At 38.8% G+C, this 13,283-nt stretch overlaps 1 protein-coding gene across 3 annotated transcripts; it reads left to right on the top strand.

The window, feature by feature from the left end:
• The first annotated feature begins 2,762 nt into the window (after positions 1–2,762).
• ak1 (adenylate kinase 1) lies at positions 2,763–9,954 on the top strand. Of its 3 annotated transcripts, none has more exons than XM_077543078.1 (7): positions 2,763–2,930; positions 6,474–6,513; positions 7,481–7,516; positions 7,582–7,745; positions 7,855–7,971; positions 8,046–8,237; positions 8,785–9,954. In XM_077543078.1, the coding sequence occupies exons 2-7, from the start codon at positions 6,507–6,509 to the stop codon at positions 8,848–8,850; spliced, it is 582 nt and encodes a 193-aa protein (XP_077399204.1). In that variant the 5' UTR covers positions 2,763–2,930; positions 6,474–6,506; the 3' UTR covers positions 8,851–9,954. The 3 variants fall into 3 exon arrangements, with proteins under 3 accessions (XP_077399204.1, XP_077399205.1, XP_077399203.1); XM_077543079.1 differs by lacking the exon at positions 2,763–2,930 and adding an exon at positions 6,167–6,317; XM_077543077.1 differs by lacking the exons at positions 2,763–2,930; positions 6,474–6,513 and adding an exon at positions 6,812–6,932.
• Positions 9,955–13,283: the final 3,329 nt, after the last annotated feature.

The raw sequence follows: 13,283 nt of genomic DNA, 5'->3' as shown, positions 1-13,283 counted from the left end.
GATCTGCGCTTGTTACACGCTTATTGGTTTTCTGCATAACTCGACTGCCGACAGCAAATATGATTGCAAAATTATATATATATATATAGATATAGATACTGCAATGGGTAGATGACATTCCACAATGTTTGCTAGAACGAAGCACAAAAGGCCTCTTGACAAAAACCTGCTTCCTTGTGATGGAATGTGAACAGTTCACGCAAACAAAGATTTTAATTCGGTCCCATGGTTTTTGTTTACTAAGCCCCCAAAATGCCTTAACCCCCACCATTGTGTTGTCTTGGGTTGCAGCTATTCACTTTGAATAGAACATTATATATATATATATATATATATATATATATATATATATATATATATATATATATATATATATATATATATACACACACACACAAACTTGCTGTGTCAGCATTTATCTGCCTTTTAATTGTTTGCCTTTTATACCGATCCAGGCAGAAAAAGGGGATATTTGCGCAACTTTGTACACTCTTACACAGTCGTGCAGCATCTCGCAATCAGAAAGTTTGATGGCCATCTTTGTGCAACAAAATAACTCGTCTGACCGCAACAGCAGGGCATGAGAAGTGAGTGTAAGTTGTAAAACCTCACACCGTGTCCTGGCATTGTGGAATACACTCTCACAATTCACAAGTACTCTCTCTTGACTCTCCTACCTCCACTCAAGGTGGAAAATTATTGAATTGACTTTGTGATGTCCCTTGCCTCAATTCTGTGTCAGTGCCAGGTGTTGGTGTCATTTTTTCTCTCTCCAACATCAACAAGGCATTACATATGCAGTCAAGTGCATAAATATTGGAACATTGACACAATTATCTTTTTGATTCTGAACACCCCCAATATTAGAATTGTAATGAAGTGAACAATATGTGTTTTAACAGCACTTTCATATTCAGGGTCTTTATATCCAAGTCAGGCGAATGTAGGAATTAGGGGTGTCAGGCAATTACATTTTTAAATCATAATTAATCGCATAAAATTATTATAAGTTTTCATACATTTGTAAACATAAAAGTGGAATAAAATTTAAACTAATAGAAATATGGCTGCAGTTTTTAGTCATTGATACAGTAATTTCATAATTCATAATGAGTTAAAATTAAAAAGATGTACTGTACTATTAAAGAAAAAAGAAGTGTGATATTGATTTGTGTTTAGGTCATTTCTCTGCCACTAGATGGCATAATTGCATTTGTTAGACATTGGCGACAGCACCGTGCGTTTTTTTTTTTTTCATATTAATAGCTATCTAATCTTACCATGAAGTAATTTGTGAAATTCTGCACAAAAGAATGCACTCATTTTGACACCCCTAGTAATTACTAAAGTATGGATAAGTCCCGCCCACTAGAAGTAATGAGCCAGTTAGCGGTTCCATGGCCAGGTGTGTGTGATTCCCTCGTTATCCCCTCGTTATCCCATTCGCAAGGAGCGGATAAAAGGTATCAAGTTAATTTCAAGTGTGCTAATTGCATTTGGAACCTTTTGCTGTCAACCAGAGGTATCAAAAGTAATTGATTATCAAATTAATCAACAATCATTTGAGCTAATAATTGTTAAAGCGTTTTGTTTTTTTTATTCTCCAAATCCAGTAATTATTGGTTTCTGTAGTCATTCACGAAAGCAATTTATCTTTTGTATTTAATTCAAATAAGACATCTGCTAAGTTGTACTACAATGACCAAAAGGTTGGTGAGTACATAAATTCCTCATGTGACCTTGCTTAAATTTTGTTTAGTTGTATTTTCATCCCTAAATATACAATAATAATTGGTTAATAAACAGCAATTGGGGAAAACAAGTTTTGTAATTTTTCAAACCATTGGGGAACTTCAAAAACAGGAAGTACACGTAGAATTTTCCAAACATCTAAAAGAGCTGTTATAGCTCTGATAATCCAGCCGAAGGCGGAAAATCCATTTTCAGACTTTGTTCCCATTTTGTGTCAGTGTTGATTTTCACAGAACACGTGTAGGGAGATGTTTTTTTTTGTGTTGTTTTTTACTAGCACAGTGACATCTTAACTCACAAGCTGTCGTTTGTCTGATTTTTATTTATTTTTTGTTTTGAAATGCGAGCAAAAAAGAAGAGAGAAACATGCACTAGATAGTGCTAATGGCCTCCATTCAATTTATTTCACAAGCATCAGTTTCTCAAAAAAAAAAAAAAAGAGGTTTTAAAGAGGAAGTCAACCCAAAAATGTACTTTACAAAAATATGTTGTATGCAGCCCCACGAGTCTAAAAACATTACTGAGTTTATGGACTGTAAGTAAAGCAGCAAAATCCATCTTGTTTTTATCCGTCACATTTTTTTTCCATTTTGCCACTTGCTGTCAACCAACCAATCATCACGGCTTGGCTTCAGATAACAGAGTGAGCCGTGATTGGTCGATACCAGAGCAACAGTGATGTCATTGTCAGTCAACAGCACAAAATCCTCTCTTTTCTGGAGACCCAGGGAAAAAATGGTCACGTTTGTTCAACCACTGCATCATCAAAGAAAACAAGCTTTTTTTTTTTAATTTAATTTTATTTTTTTAAATCAAATTGTAACATAGGAGATTTTGGCGTGATAAAGAGAAAGAGCAAAGTCGTACAATTACCATCTTTCCAGGTGGTGTAAAAGGCTCTTCCACCTTCAGCCTTCCCCTCTGTAATTTCATCCCTGCCTCCTTCCGACCATCAACTCACTCCCCCTCCCCTCCTAATCTGCTCCGTTGCAATTTTACCCAGAATGCAGTGCAGGCAGACGGCGCTGGCTCAGCCGTGCTATAAAAAGGCGTCGCGTGGGGGGGGAGGAGGGCTGCCGTTCAGCAGGAACCGTGCACACTTGCTCGCTCGCTGGTGGGGAGATCTACAGTGTCGGTGGCCAGCCCCTCGCACCGGGAGATCTACAGACACGGAACAGGTTAGTACTGAGGATGCACACAATGAAGGAGAACGAGAAGGCAGAGGGGGTGACGTCATCGTTGTCAAACGAGAAGGGGAGGGTTGATTTAATGTGAATGTCACACTGAGGAGGCGCAGCCAGTTTGACACAGTTCACTCGGAGGAGATGTATGCAAGATAAACAAGAAGGCAGAGTTGGCTTCGCTCACAGAGGCGGTGCAGGCAAGACAAATTAAATGACAACGGAAGTTCAGGTGCAGGCGGACAAAATAAAGCACAGTTGATTTCAAGTTCCATCATAGAGGAGGGACAGACGGGAGAAACCGTTAGACAGGATTGATGACATCACAGCGAGAAGGTGCATTGGGAGGGGAAAAAATGCTTGACTTCAACTTGGGGCTTAGGTTAGGTAAGAAAGCCTCTGTCATAGAGGAAGGACCAATGTGAAGGCAGGGTTGACTTCATCTTAATTTCACAGAAAATTTGATAGAAAGCAAGAAAATGATGGCAAAGTTCACACCATCTTTTCTCACAGTGGCCTTCAACTTGTGTCACTCAAGACTAATAAAGGACAAAGTGAAGGCATGATTGACTTGAACTTTGTCACACAATATTTACAGGTAGGAAGAAGGCTGCATTGACTACAAGCAGGTGAAGTTAGACTCGAATTTGACATAGTGGGGATTTATAGGAAGGCCCAAAGTAAAGGCTGAGTTGACTTCAAATTTATGTCAGCGGGCAAAAAGAGGATTTCAACACATCACAGGCATGTCATCAAAAAAAGGAAGTAAATGCAAGAAGAAGGCAGGAGTGACTTCTAGTTTGATCACAAGGGGGCGAAGAAGAGCACATCAACGGCTGTCATTAATGATGAGATCCAGGAAGGAAAAAAAAGTGAAGGCAGGAAATACTTTGACTTGTATCAGTGTAGGAGAAGAAGTCAATGGCGACTTCAACTTCTGCTTAGGTGAAACAAGGTTGGGGACCCCGTCAATTGTTCTCATTGATGATGATGTCCAGGAGGAACAAAAGTGAAGGCAACGGAATTAAGTGTAGGAAGGGGAAACATGGCTCATCTTGTGTCATTCAAAATAGAATTCCACGAGGATAAAAGTGAAGGCACGGTTAACTTCAGCTTTATGTCATATTGGGGGGGGGGGGGGGGTGCAGGCAAGAAAGAGGCAGGTTGGAATTCAACTTCTAATCAGGAGGTACGGACAAGGGAGAAGGCTAATGAGTACCAAGACATCTGTCATTCAAAACCAAGATCTTGAAGGACAAACGTGAAGGCAGGGTGACTTAAATTTTGTGTTATAGGCAAGGAGAAGGCAAGAAGGAGGCAGGTGGAGCTTCAACTTCTGCTCACAAGGTGTGGACATGAGAAAGAAGTAAATACCTGGACATCTGTCTGTAAAAACCAGGTCAAGGAAGGACAAAAGTGAAGGCAAGGTTGACTTTGTCATAGGGGATGCAAGAAGAACGCATGGTTGGCTTCAAAAAGAGGTGTAGGCTGGGAAAAAAAAATCAGTGAATCAAATGAAATCCCAGAAAAGACTGCAGTGAAGGCAGGATCGACTTCAAGTTAATGTTTGTATGTTCAGTAACAATGTCAGTAAATGTCATTCTGAAACATGTTTCCCATCTGCATCCATTAGCATCCATTTCGCAGCGATCTGTTGTATAATTAAACATGGCGGTAATGGCAATTCGAGCGCAGCCTATTGATTTCCGCGAGTGAGTTTTGTGGAAGCCACGCTGCGTGCACTGACATGATCTCCACCAACGAACAGCATCACCCACTGCACTGACGTCAAACGGTCCTCCACGCCGCCTGCCTGCCTTAAAGGGCCAGCAAGCGCTCGGCCCCATTGAATCACAAGAGCGCCTCTCCACAGCAACCAAAGGGTGGAATGCGCCACTTGCCTTTTACACGCCTTGGGAGTCAATGAAGGCCTCGCCGCCTGACACACTATCCCTTCACCAAACAGCTGCGACGTGCTCTTTTTTTAGAGAGTTAAAAAATAGGATTAGGACATTATTGAGGTGACAGGATGACTTTAAGGTGCCTGCTGCTTTCATTCATGCAAATATTTAGTCAAAGATGCAGTTTGATTATAATGTAAGGATTTTTTATTTATTGAATTTTTTTGCAGTCAGAATCAGCCGTGAACATGTCTGACGTGCTATAAAAGGTCCCGTTCCCAAATAGGCGAGGCGCTGACTCAGACGCAGGCCTTTGAGTGACCTTTACCGCGCCATGGGGTCAACGGGCACAGACATAAAACTGGATACCCTAGACAACTGACGAGTACAGCTAGCGACGAGCTAACCTTTGCAATTTTTCAACTGTAGTTTGCAGTGGTCATATTTATAATTTGATCATTTTCAAAACTTTTGATGTTTTAGATCATGACATTCTTCATATTTTTGTATTTGCATAATGTTCATAATGTTTTGGAGGTAGATCAAGTTTTCTAAAATAAAAGCAATAGTATTTTTTTTTAATTGGGGGGGGGGGGTAGAAGACCAATCTGGACAAAATTAAATACAGTTTTGACACTCCCCCTTTAATTCATGTTATGTTTAATTTAGAAAATTAAAAGGCATTACTGCTGTTACACTTTATTATTATTATTTTTTTAAATAGTTTTTGTTATTTTAGAAAGCTCCAGGAGTCACTATTGGTGGCAAAATGCCTATTATTTTAGAAAAATAATGGAAAACTAACAACCTTTACTGGTGTCAGTTTGAAAAAATATTTGAAAAACGATTCACTAGTAGACGTCATTGTTTATTTTATATTAAAAACAGAATGATTTTATTTGAGAAAAATATGGTCAACATTACTGGTGCCAATTATTGTTGTTTTAATTTTATTTGTAAGAACAATGGAGTCACTGCTGGTGACAAATTGTAACCATTTATTATTAATTTTAGAAAAATACTACTGACAGCTTTGATTGAAAAAGCCTATTATATTTATAATAAAAAAAATACTGAAAAGTAACTAATGTTGATATTTTAAAATTATTGTTACCGCCAAAAATATTGTGTATAATCTATTTATGCATTTTTTTGTAATTACCTTAGAATAAAATATGCTATTTTTGCTCTAATTTTCCACCTTTTTATTATTTTAATGTTACATATGGAAAGATAATCCCCATTGCTGGCAAAAAGTTAGATTTTCAAGATTGATAAATACTGCGTCTTAAAAACTCATGCTCATTGGGCAGGATTGGACTTGTCAATCAAAATTGGCCCTCCTCTTTCCTCATTCTTTCAAAGTCTTCTGGGGGGCGACAAAAACCAGCACAACGAGCAAAACAATGGGTTTGCCGACCTCTTTAGATTGGATTCATTTGGATCGATGAACACGCACATGAACGAGAGTTCCTGTCCAAATGTAAGACACTGCCATTGTTATTTTATTTTTGCATTTGGGTCTTGAAATCAACACGCTCCTTCAAAATTCACAAGACGATGTGCACTATTTCCAGTCACCTGTATTTCATTTCCTTCGTTGATGTCACCATCAATATGTTCTTGTTTTTTGTTTTAGTTGAAAAGGAGTTGAAGAACTCAAGTCAACACGATGGCAGGTAAATGACGCCCTAAACGTGTCACTTGATAACCGTATGTTGTGTCGTCACTGTTTATGACGCGTGGAAGTGTTGTTGTTGTCCATATATGGAGAAGAGTGGAAAGTACCGGCCGCCTTGCTTGTTTGATTTTGCGACATCTGCCGCCATCTTGTGGTCATTTTGGAGAATACAGCCATCAAGTATTATCAAAAGCTCACATTTTTATTATAAACAATATTGCACTCGTGGGGAAAATACCGCTAAAATGTACCCCAATTTCTGTGGGTTGGAAAAAAACAAGTATTTGCTGTTTAGTTTTACATGGTGACCAGCCGTTGTCATGGTAACCAAGACAATACAATACAAGAGGAAGAAGTGTTGCAAACTTGCAGACATGGGGAATTTATGCGCCTCGCAAGTCTTTTCCGATCGACGTGGTCTGTAACATTCATTTGATTGATTTTATTATATTTTTAAGCACCAACGAACAGCCTTTTTATTTATTTATGTATATATAAAAACATCAATAAGAAAGCTTTAATTTTTAAAATGTTTATTAGCATCCTTCCATGGGTTGGAACATGCATGGGTTGAAACACTTAAACTATTCCCAAAATGTTTTCCAGTTTATATGATTTTCTTAATTAACATATTTTACTATTAGTTTATACTCTTGGCATTGGTTGTAACACACACCAATTTAGTTATTTATTGCATTCATGCATCATAAACCGGCTTTTTTATGTATTTAATTAAGTTCTATATTTTAGAAAAATATGGTGCCACTAGGAGCTTTTTTGCCATGCTCAATAGCTTGTAACTTCTGTACTGATTGCATTATATCTATCTATCTATCTATCTATCTATCTATCTATCTATCTATCTATCTATCTATCTATCTATCTATCTATTTATAGAAATATATACTCGCAATGAAAATTATGGGTCCTTTATTTAAACAATCTTTTTTTTTTTCTATTTCCAGACAAGATAAAAGACGCTAAAATCATCTTTGTGGTTGGTAAGTATAATGCACACGTGTGAATTTTGGCCCTCGCACACTTTTGAACACGCTGTCATTTCCAGGCGGGCCCGGGTCCGGCAAGGGCACCCAGTGCGCGATGGTGGTGAAAAAGTACGGCTTCACCCACTTGTCGTCCGGGGACCTGCTCCGCGCCGAGGTGGACTCGGGCTCCGAGAGGGGCAAGCAGCTGCACGCCATCATGCAGAAGGGAGAGCTGGTGCCACTGGTGAGAGGAGCACACCTTCAACTTATCAAACAACCCTCAACGTTTTCATTTTTTGAAAAGAAAGGGAAATATTTGAAATGTTCTGATAGCGAGGCTGTTGTGCGTGCAGGACACGGTGCTAGAGATGATCAAGGACGCCATGATCGCCAAGGCCGACGTGTCCAAGGGCTTTCTGATCGACGGCTACCCCCGCGAGCTGAAGCAGGGCGAGGAGTTTGAGAAGAAGGTAAAACCTTGAGACCGATTTTTGCTAACAAAAACAGCAGCACACAAACCTCGGCGACGTCCGTGCGGTCCCAGATCGGCAAACCGTGCCTGCTGCTGTACGTGGACGCCAAATCCGAGACCATGGTCAAGAGACTTCTAAAGCGCGGCGAGACCAGCGGCCGCTCGGATGACAACGAGGAGACCATCAAAAAGCGACTGGACCTCTACTACAAGGCCACCGAGCCCGTCATCGCCTTCTACGAGAAGCGAGGCATCGTCAAGAAGGTGAGCAGCGTCATTTTGTTAGCCCAGTGGTGCCTACAAGTGAGATTTTGTCTAGCATGGGTTCTAAGAAAGTGCTGAGAAGAAGCAGGTGATATCTATTTTGCCTTCCCCGAGGGTGCAGCCTAGCAGATAGCGAATAGTTCTTCAAAAAAAGAGGTGCTCGCTCAATTTGTTTATTATATTATAACCACAAAAACTGGTCTTACTAAAGTTCGCTAGCATAATGCTAATACATGGTAGTTATAAACCTTTAAACAACTGATAATGGAATACAAACAGTGCAACAAAAGATATATACAAAGCGTTTCGAAATACTCTTAGTAAAATATTATTTTTGCTCTTCAAAAAAATATATATTATTGCATCTTATTTGTGCTGTTTCATCATCAAATCTTCGCGTATTACAGCATTCATGTACTGCATATATATAATACTGCCCTCTGGTGGCCAAAGCGTGCACACCAGAAGGAGGTTTCATTCCCAATTCAATTCTACCGCTGTTATATTATCACTCTGTCTGATGACATTATTTTCTCGCCCTGCCTAGGTGGACTCTGAACTTCCGGTGGAGGAGGTCTTCAGCCAGGTTGCCAAAGCTGTTGATGCACTGTAGTTAAAAAAAACAACAACAAAAAAACAAAAAACAATAACAACACTCTTGTTTGTTTGTTATTTTGCGTTTCCTGTCACCTCCGCCAAGATTCAACAGTCTTTTTTTATTGCCATCAGTGGGCTTAGCTCAGCTGCTTCACAGTTTTGAGGTTTAGGGTTTGAATCTTCTTATTCAGTTTGAAGGTACTGCACCTACAACTAAAAGCATTTTGGTTGGAAATAAGTGCAACCAAGGAAGCAAGAGAAGGTACTGATACTACCTCCATAGGCAGAAAAGGGGTGTGGCCAACTTTGCTTTCTAATCATTGCCTTTTATACCTAACAGCGCCATTGGAAAAAAAAAAAAAAAGACTGCTGAATGACTTTACAAGTGTCAATACAGTTTGTAACGACAGAGGTAAGAATGTCAACTTTCACTGGAAGTGTGACAGGGTGGAAAAATGATGAGTAGAAATTGTGCAAGTCAGAAGATGCGATCTATTTTCACAAAAGCAAACAACTCCATCGTATGATTCTAATCCTCCAGTCACCACCAAGCACTTATGCTCACAAACAAAAATTTCCTTGGCGGAGGTCATAACATAACACATCTATACACTCATGTGCCTCCGAACCTGAAATAAGAAAAGTAATAAGTCAACACTAATTCAAAGTTAAACAAAACTACTCACCATTTGAGGAGGCCCGACAGGTGCTTCTCTTGCCATTAGCTCATATGCTAATTAGATAGGCATATAGTTATTTCCTTTTCTATGGCGTATATTTCTGGAAAGCTCAACATTTTCGGGGGACATCCTCTTTCCACTGTATAATAAAAAACATACTTCTCAAAAGCACATTTTTACTAGCACTTCATACAGTACAAAAGCTTTTTTTTTCTGGAGAGCTCAGTATTGTTCATTCGGTAATTTTACTGATTTGACATGTCATCATCATTGCTCTTTTTTATTTTTATTTATTTTTTTAATATATATTTTTATTTTTTATTTTGTATGTGGGTGAGTGTATTCATTAGTTCACCTAAAACCTATTAAAAAATCCCATACCGTTCACCTAAACCGAACACTTCAGTGCAAAAGTCTAATAAAATCTGTAAGGTGTTTGATGGCTTTGTAGCTTAATATTTAATTATTGATATTCTGTAGTATGGGGTGTGATAAGAAAGATTTAACCACCTCAATTTTCTTGGAAAATGATCATACATTTTAAGCATTTCCGATATTTACGATGACAGTAATGCCGAACATCGGACGCCTTTATTTTGCAATTGTAGCTTTTATTACTTGTTTGTATTTTACTGCAGTTTGGTTGCCCGATGATTCTTGGTAGTATGCCAGAGGAGGCTGTAAATAATCGTTTTCCCCTCATGTGTGGGGTCTCTCACAGATGATTTATGATTTCATGTGGTATCAAGTCTTCAATTGACTCAAGGGAACCGGAAGTGCCCCTCTTCAGAAATATCAGACACAACAGGAAGTATGACGTCACAGTTTGTGTTTGCTGCTGCAACTTTGCCGTCAAGTCAACAGTTCATAACACACACACACTTCCAGTAGGTATCCGGACTATCCTCCAAGGAGACTCTAGGGATGAGGAGGAGGAGGAATAAGTCTCTGTGTAGGGGGGTGCACAGGATGCAACCTTGTCGGAATGTCTTGACAAGAAAAGACATCCGTAAGCACTTTCGCAACAAAAGTCATGCGTGGAATGCCACTGATAAAAAAAATAATATGGCAGTGGACAAAAGACAAGGAGGCCGTGCGATAAATCACGTACACCGCTAACATGGACAATGGGGTAGGAATTGTTGCACGTGGATGACACATTTGGAGCATTCCAGACATGCAAATTAAACTAAAACGGAGAACTGCAGCGTTACTGTGGAAATACACTACGCTTCATGCTTTATCGCCCCCTTGTGGCACTACAGAAAATAACCTAGGAGTGAATATTTAATACAGTAATAAAAATGTATTTTTTCTACCATAAAGTGAAGTTGATCGATATAACTACACATAGCAAGCTAAAATATTTTCATGTTGTGGATTTTAAGTTTGGAAAAAAAATATCTGATTAAATGTTGAATTACATTTGTCATCTAGTTAAATATAATATTAAAAGGTAATTTCAAACAAAATAATAGTTTTCCCACCTTGAAAAAATACTTGATTTTTAAATATTAATAGTTGATTTAAAAAGTAATTTGCCTTGTGCCTTACTAGATACCAAATTTATTTTTAATTTTCAATGTAATGCAGCATTAATACATAGTCTGAAGCAAAACTGATTCACCTTGACATAGAATGTCATTTATTTAGCAAAATATAATATAGACAATTATTTCAAGCCAGATTAATTTATTTTTTGACCTTGATATAAAACAGTTTTGATATAATACTGTACTGTATTCAATTAAATTCAAACATGTATTTAAACCTTGAGAGATTATTGAGGGCAAGCCGTCATTTCGATGATATCGAGAGCCGGACAAGACGGATCAAAAACAACAGCACAAACAATATTAGCCCTCCGGGCTGACCATCTGAGCAAACCACATTTAGCTGTGTTAATGCTAATGTCATACAAATGTCTTTGCTGCCCTCTTGTGGCCATCTTAAGATCAGGAACTAAAGGCATACACATGTCTGACAACAGTTGCCTCTTAAGATGCAATTTCTCTACATTTTGTATTGGCTGTCATTAAAGTGTGCAGTCAAGCCAGCATGCGTCAGATGTTCCCTCAGAGGACCACAAGGAAACAAGTCAGCCGGCTCACACCCCCTGCCCCTCACCTTCAATGCCCTGTGGTGTGGTGGCGGGCCGGCTGGCACCGCAGAGACCCGGTGGCACCGTGCGGGAACCGACGTCAAGCTGCGATGAAAGATGTCGGCCGATTGTTTCCTGTTATTGAAATATTGGGGTGGGCGGGGATCAAATGGAAGCAAGTGTAAGCAATCTACGCATGTGCATACACGTAAAAGTCTTCAAGTGCTGATGCCCAATGCTGATTTCCACCTTAATTAAGGCGGATACCACATTATTGCAATATACAGTACACGCTTGTCTGGAGCCGCGTCATGATAACAAACATACAATTGTTTGTGGTACTTGGAACAGAACGTAACCTCAAACAATGAACCACATGCTGCTTCACCAAGACATTATTATCTGATCACACATGGCAGCATGCTCTGGTACATTTCCCACTACAATGACATTTACCATTTAACAAAAACAGACTGGTGAAGGGGAAAAATAGACTGTAAATAGACACAACATCCTTTCTGGACTGAACAGAATGAGACGAGTCATCCTCATTTACACACTTAGCTGCTTTCATTGACAAAAACACATGCAGGCAAGAAAAATGTTTTTTTTTGCTTCAGATGTTTACTCCAAGGTGAATTGTAAGCCTACTGGGAGTAACGCTAATAAAAAATTTAAAAAAGCAAAATTCGCCTGTTTTTACCCATCTCTGGAGGTGGCCATTTTGCTACTTGACATCGACAGAAAGTGACATCACAGCTGCTCAATGCTCAGGTAACAACCAATCATGGCTCACCTTTTTTTCTGAGTTTGCGCAAGTGACATTAACAAACTAAGCCATGATTGGTCGTTACCTAAGCCCTGAGCAACTGTGATGTTATTTTTAGTCAACAGGAAGTGACAAAATGGCCACCACCTTAGATGGTGAAAAACATGTGGATTTTGCTGCTGAACTTTTAATGTTAATTAATATTTTTAATATTTCCGCAAGGCAAATGGCTCTTTTACACGGTTAAAATAAACAGCATATTTGCCTGTGACTAACAGTTAGCATCATCGTTCAAATCAAACTCTCCCTTTAAACTTGAACACACTTCTTACGATTTAGTTAACACACTTAAAAAAAATTAAATAGGTAGCTAATCTTAGGTTTCAAGTAGCAGAGTACGAGATTTACTTTGTACTTAAGGACATATACGTTTTTTTGCACATGCTTTTACTGTAACATTTAAGTTGGCGTTTTAAACATATATTTGTATTTGTATTTGTTGAAGTTACTCTAGGCTATGTTGTAAAAGCCATCATTTCAAGTAGGCCTAACATTTAGCTGAAAAAAAAGAAAGAAAATCAGTCCGAACTCAGAGGAGGAGTTTAAAATTGAATTTTTTATTTGGTGTAACGTTAGTTGATAATTGAAACCTGACATTCAAATTGACACTAGAATTTCGTTAAATTGTGACGCTATGGCTGTTTTTAGAAGGTAACTTTCAAGTAACAGTGTCTGAGATTTAATTCGGATTTCAGGAGATATTATTTATTTAATATTCACCTATTTATATTGTAAACCAAATTATCGCTAACTTTTAGGTTTGTGGAACGACAGAAGAAGTCGGGGGAGCACATTTGAGTTTATATTCGGCGGCAGGGGGGGCTCCGTGGGGGGCGTAA

The sequence above is a fragment of the Vanacampus margaritifer genome, chromosome 14 (assembly GCF_051991255.1).
Source record: "Vanacampus margaritifer isolate UIUO_Vmar chromosome 14, RoL_Vmar_1.0, whole genome shotgun sequence".
Lineage (NCBI taxonomy): Eukaryota > Metazoa > Chordata > Actinopteri > Syngnathiformes > Syngnathidae > Vanacampus > Vanacampus margaritifer.
Note: the sequence above shows the minus strand (reverse complement) of the source record. Positions and strands in the feature narration are given on the sequence as shown.

Excerpts from the sequence above, each read along its gene's own strand:
- ak1 (XM_077543077.1), top strand. The coding sequence starts at position 6,836 with ATGGTAACCAAGACAATACAATACAAGAGGAAGAAGTGTTGCAAACTT. Across the intron at positions 6,933-7,480 it reads AGTCTTTTCCGATCGACGTG|ACAAGATAAAAGACGCTAAA; the intron begins GTCTGTAACATT and ends TTCTATTTCCAG. Across the intron at positions 7,746-7,854 it reads AGGGAGAGCTGGTGCCACTG|GACACGGTGCTAGAGATGAT; the intron begins GTGAGAGGAGCA and ends TTGTGCGTGCAG.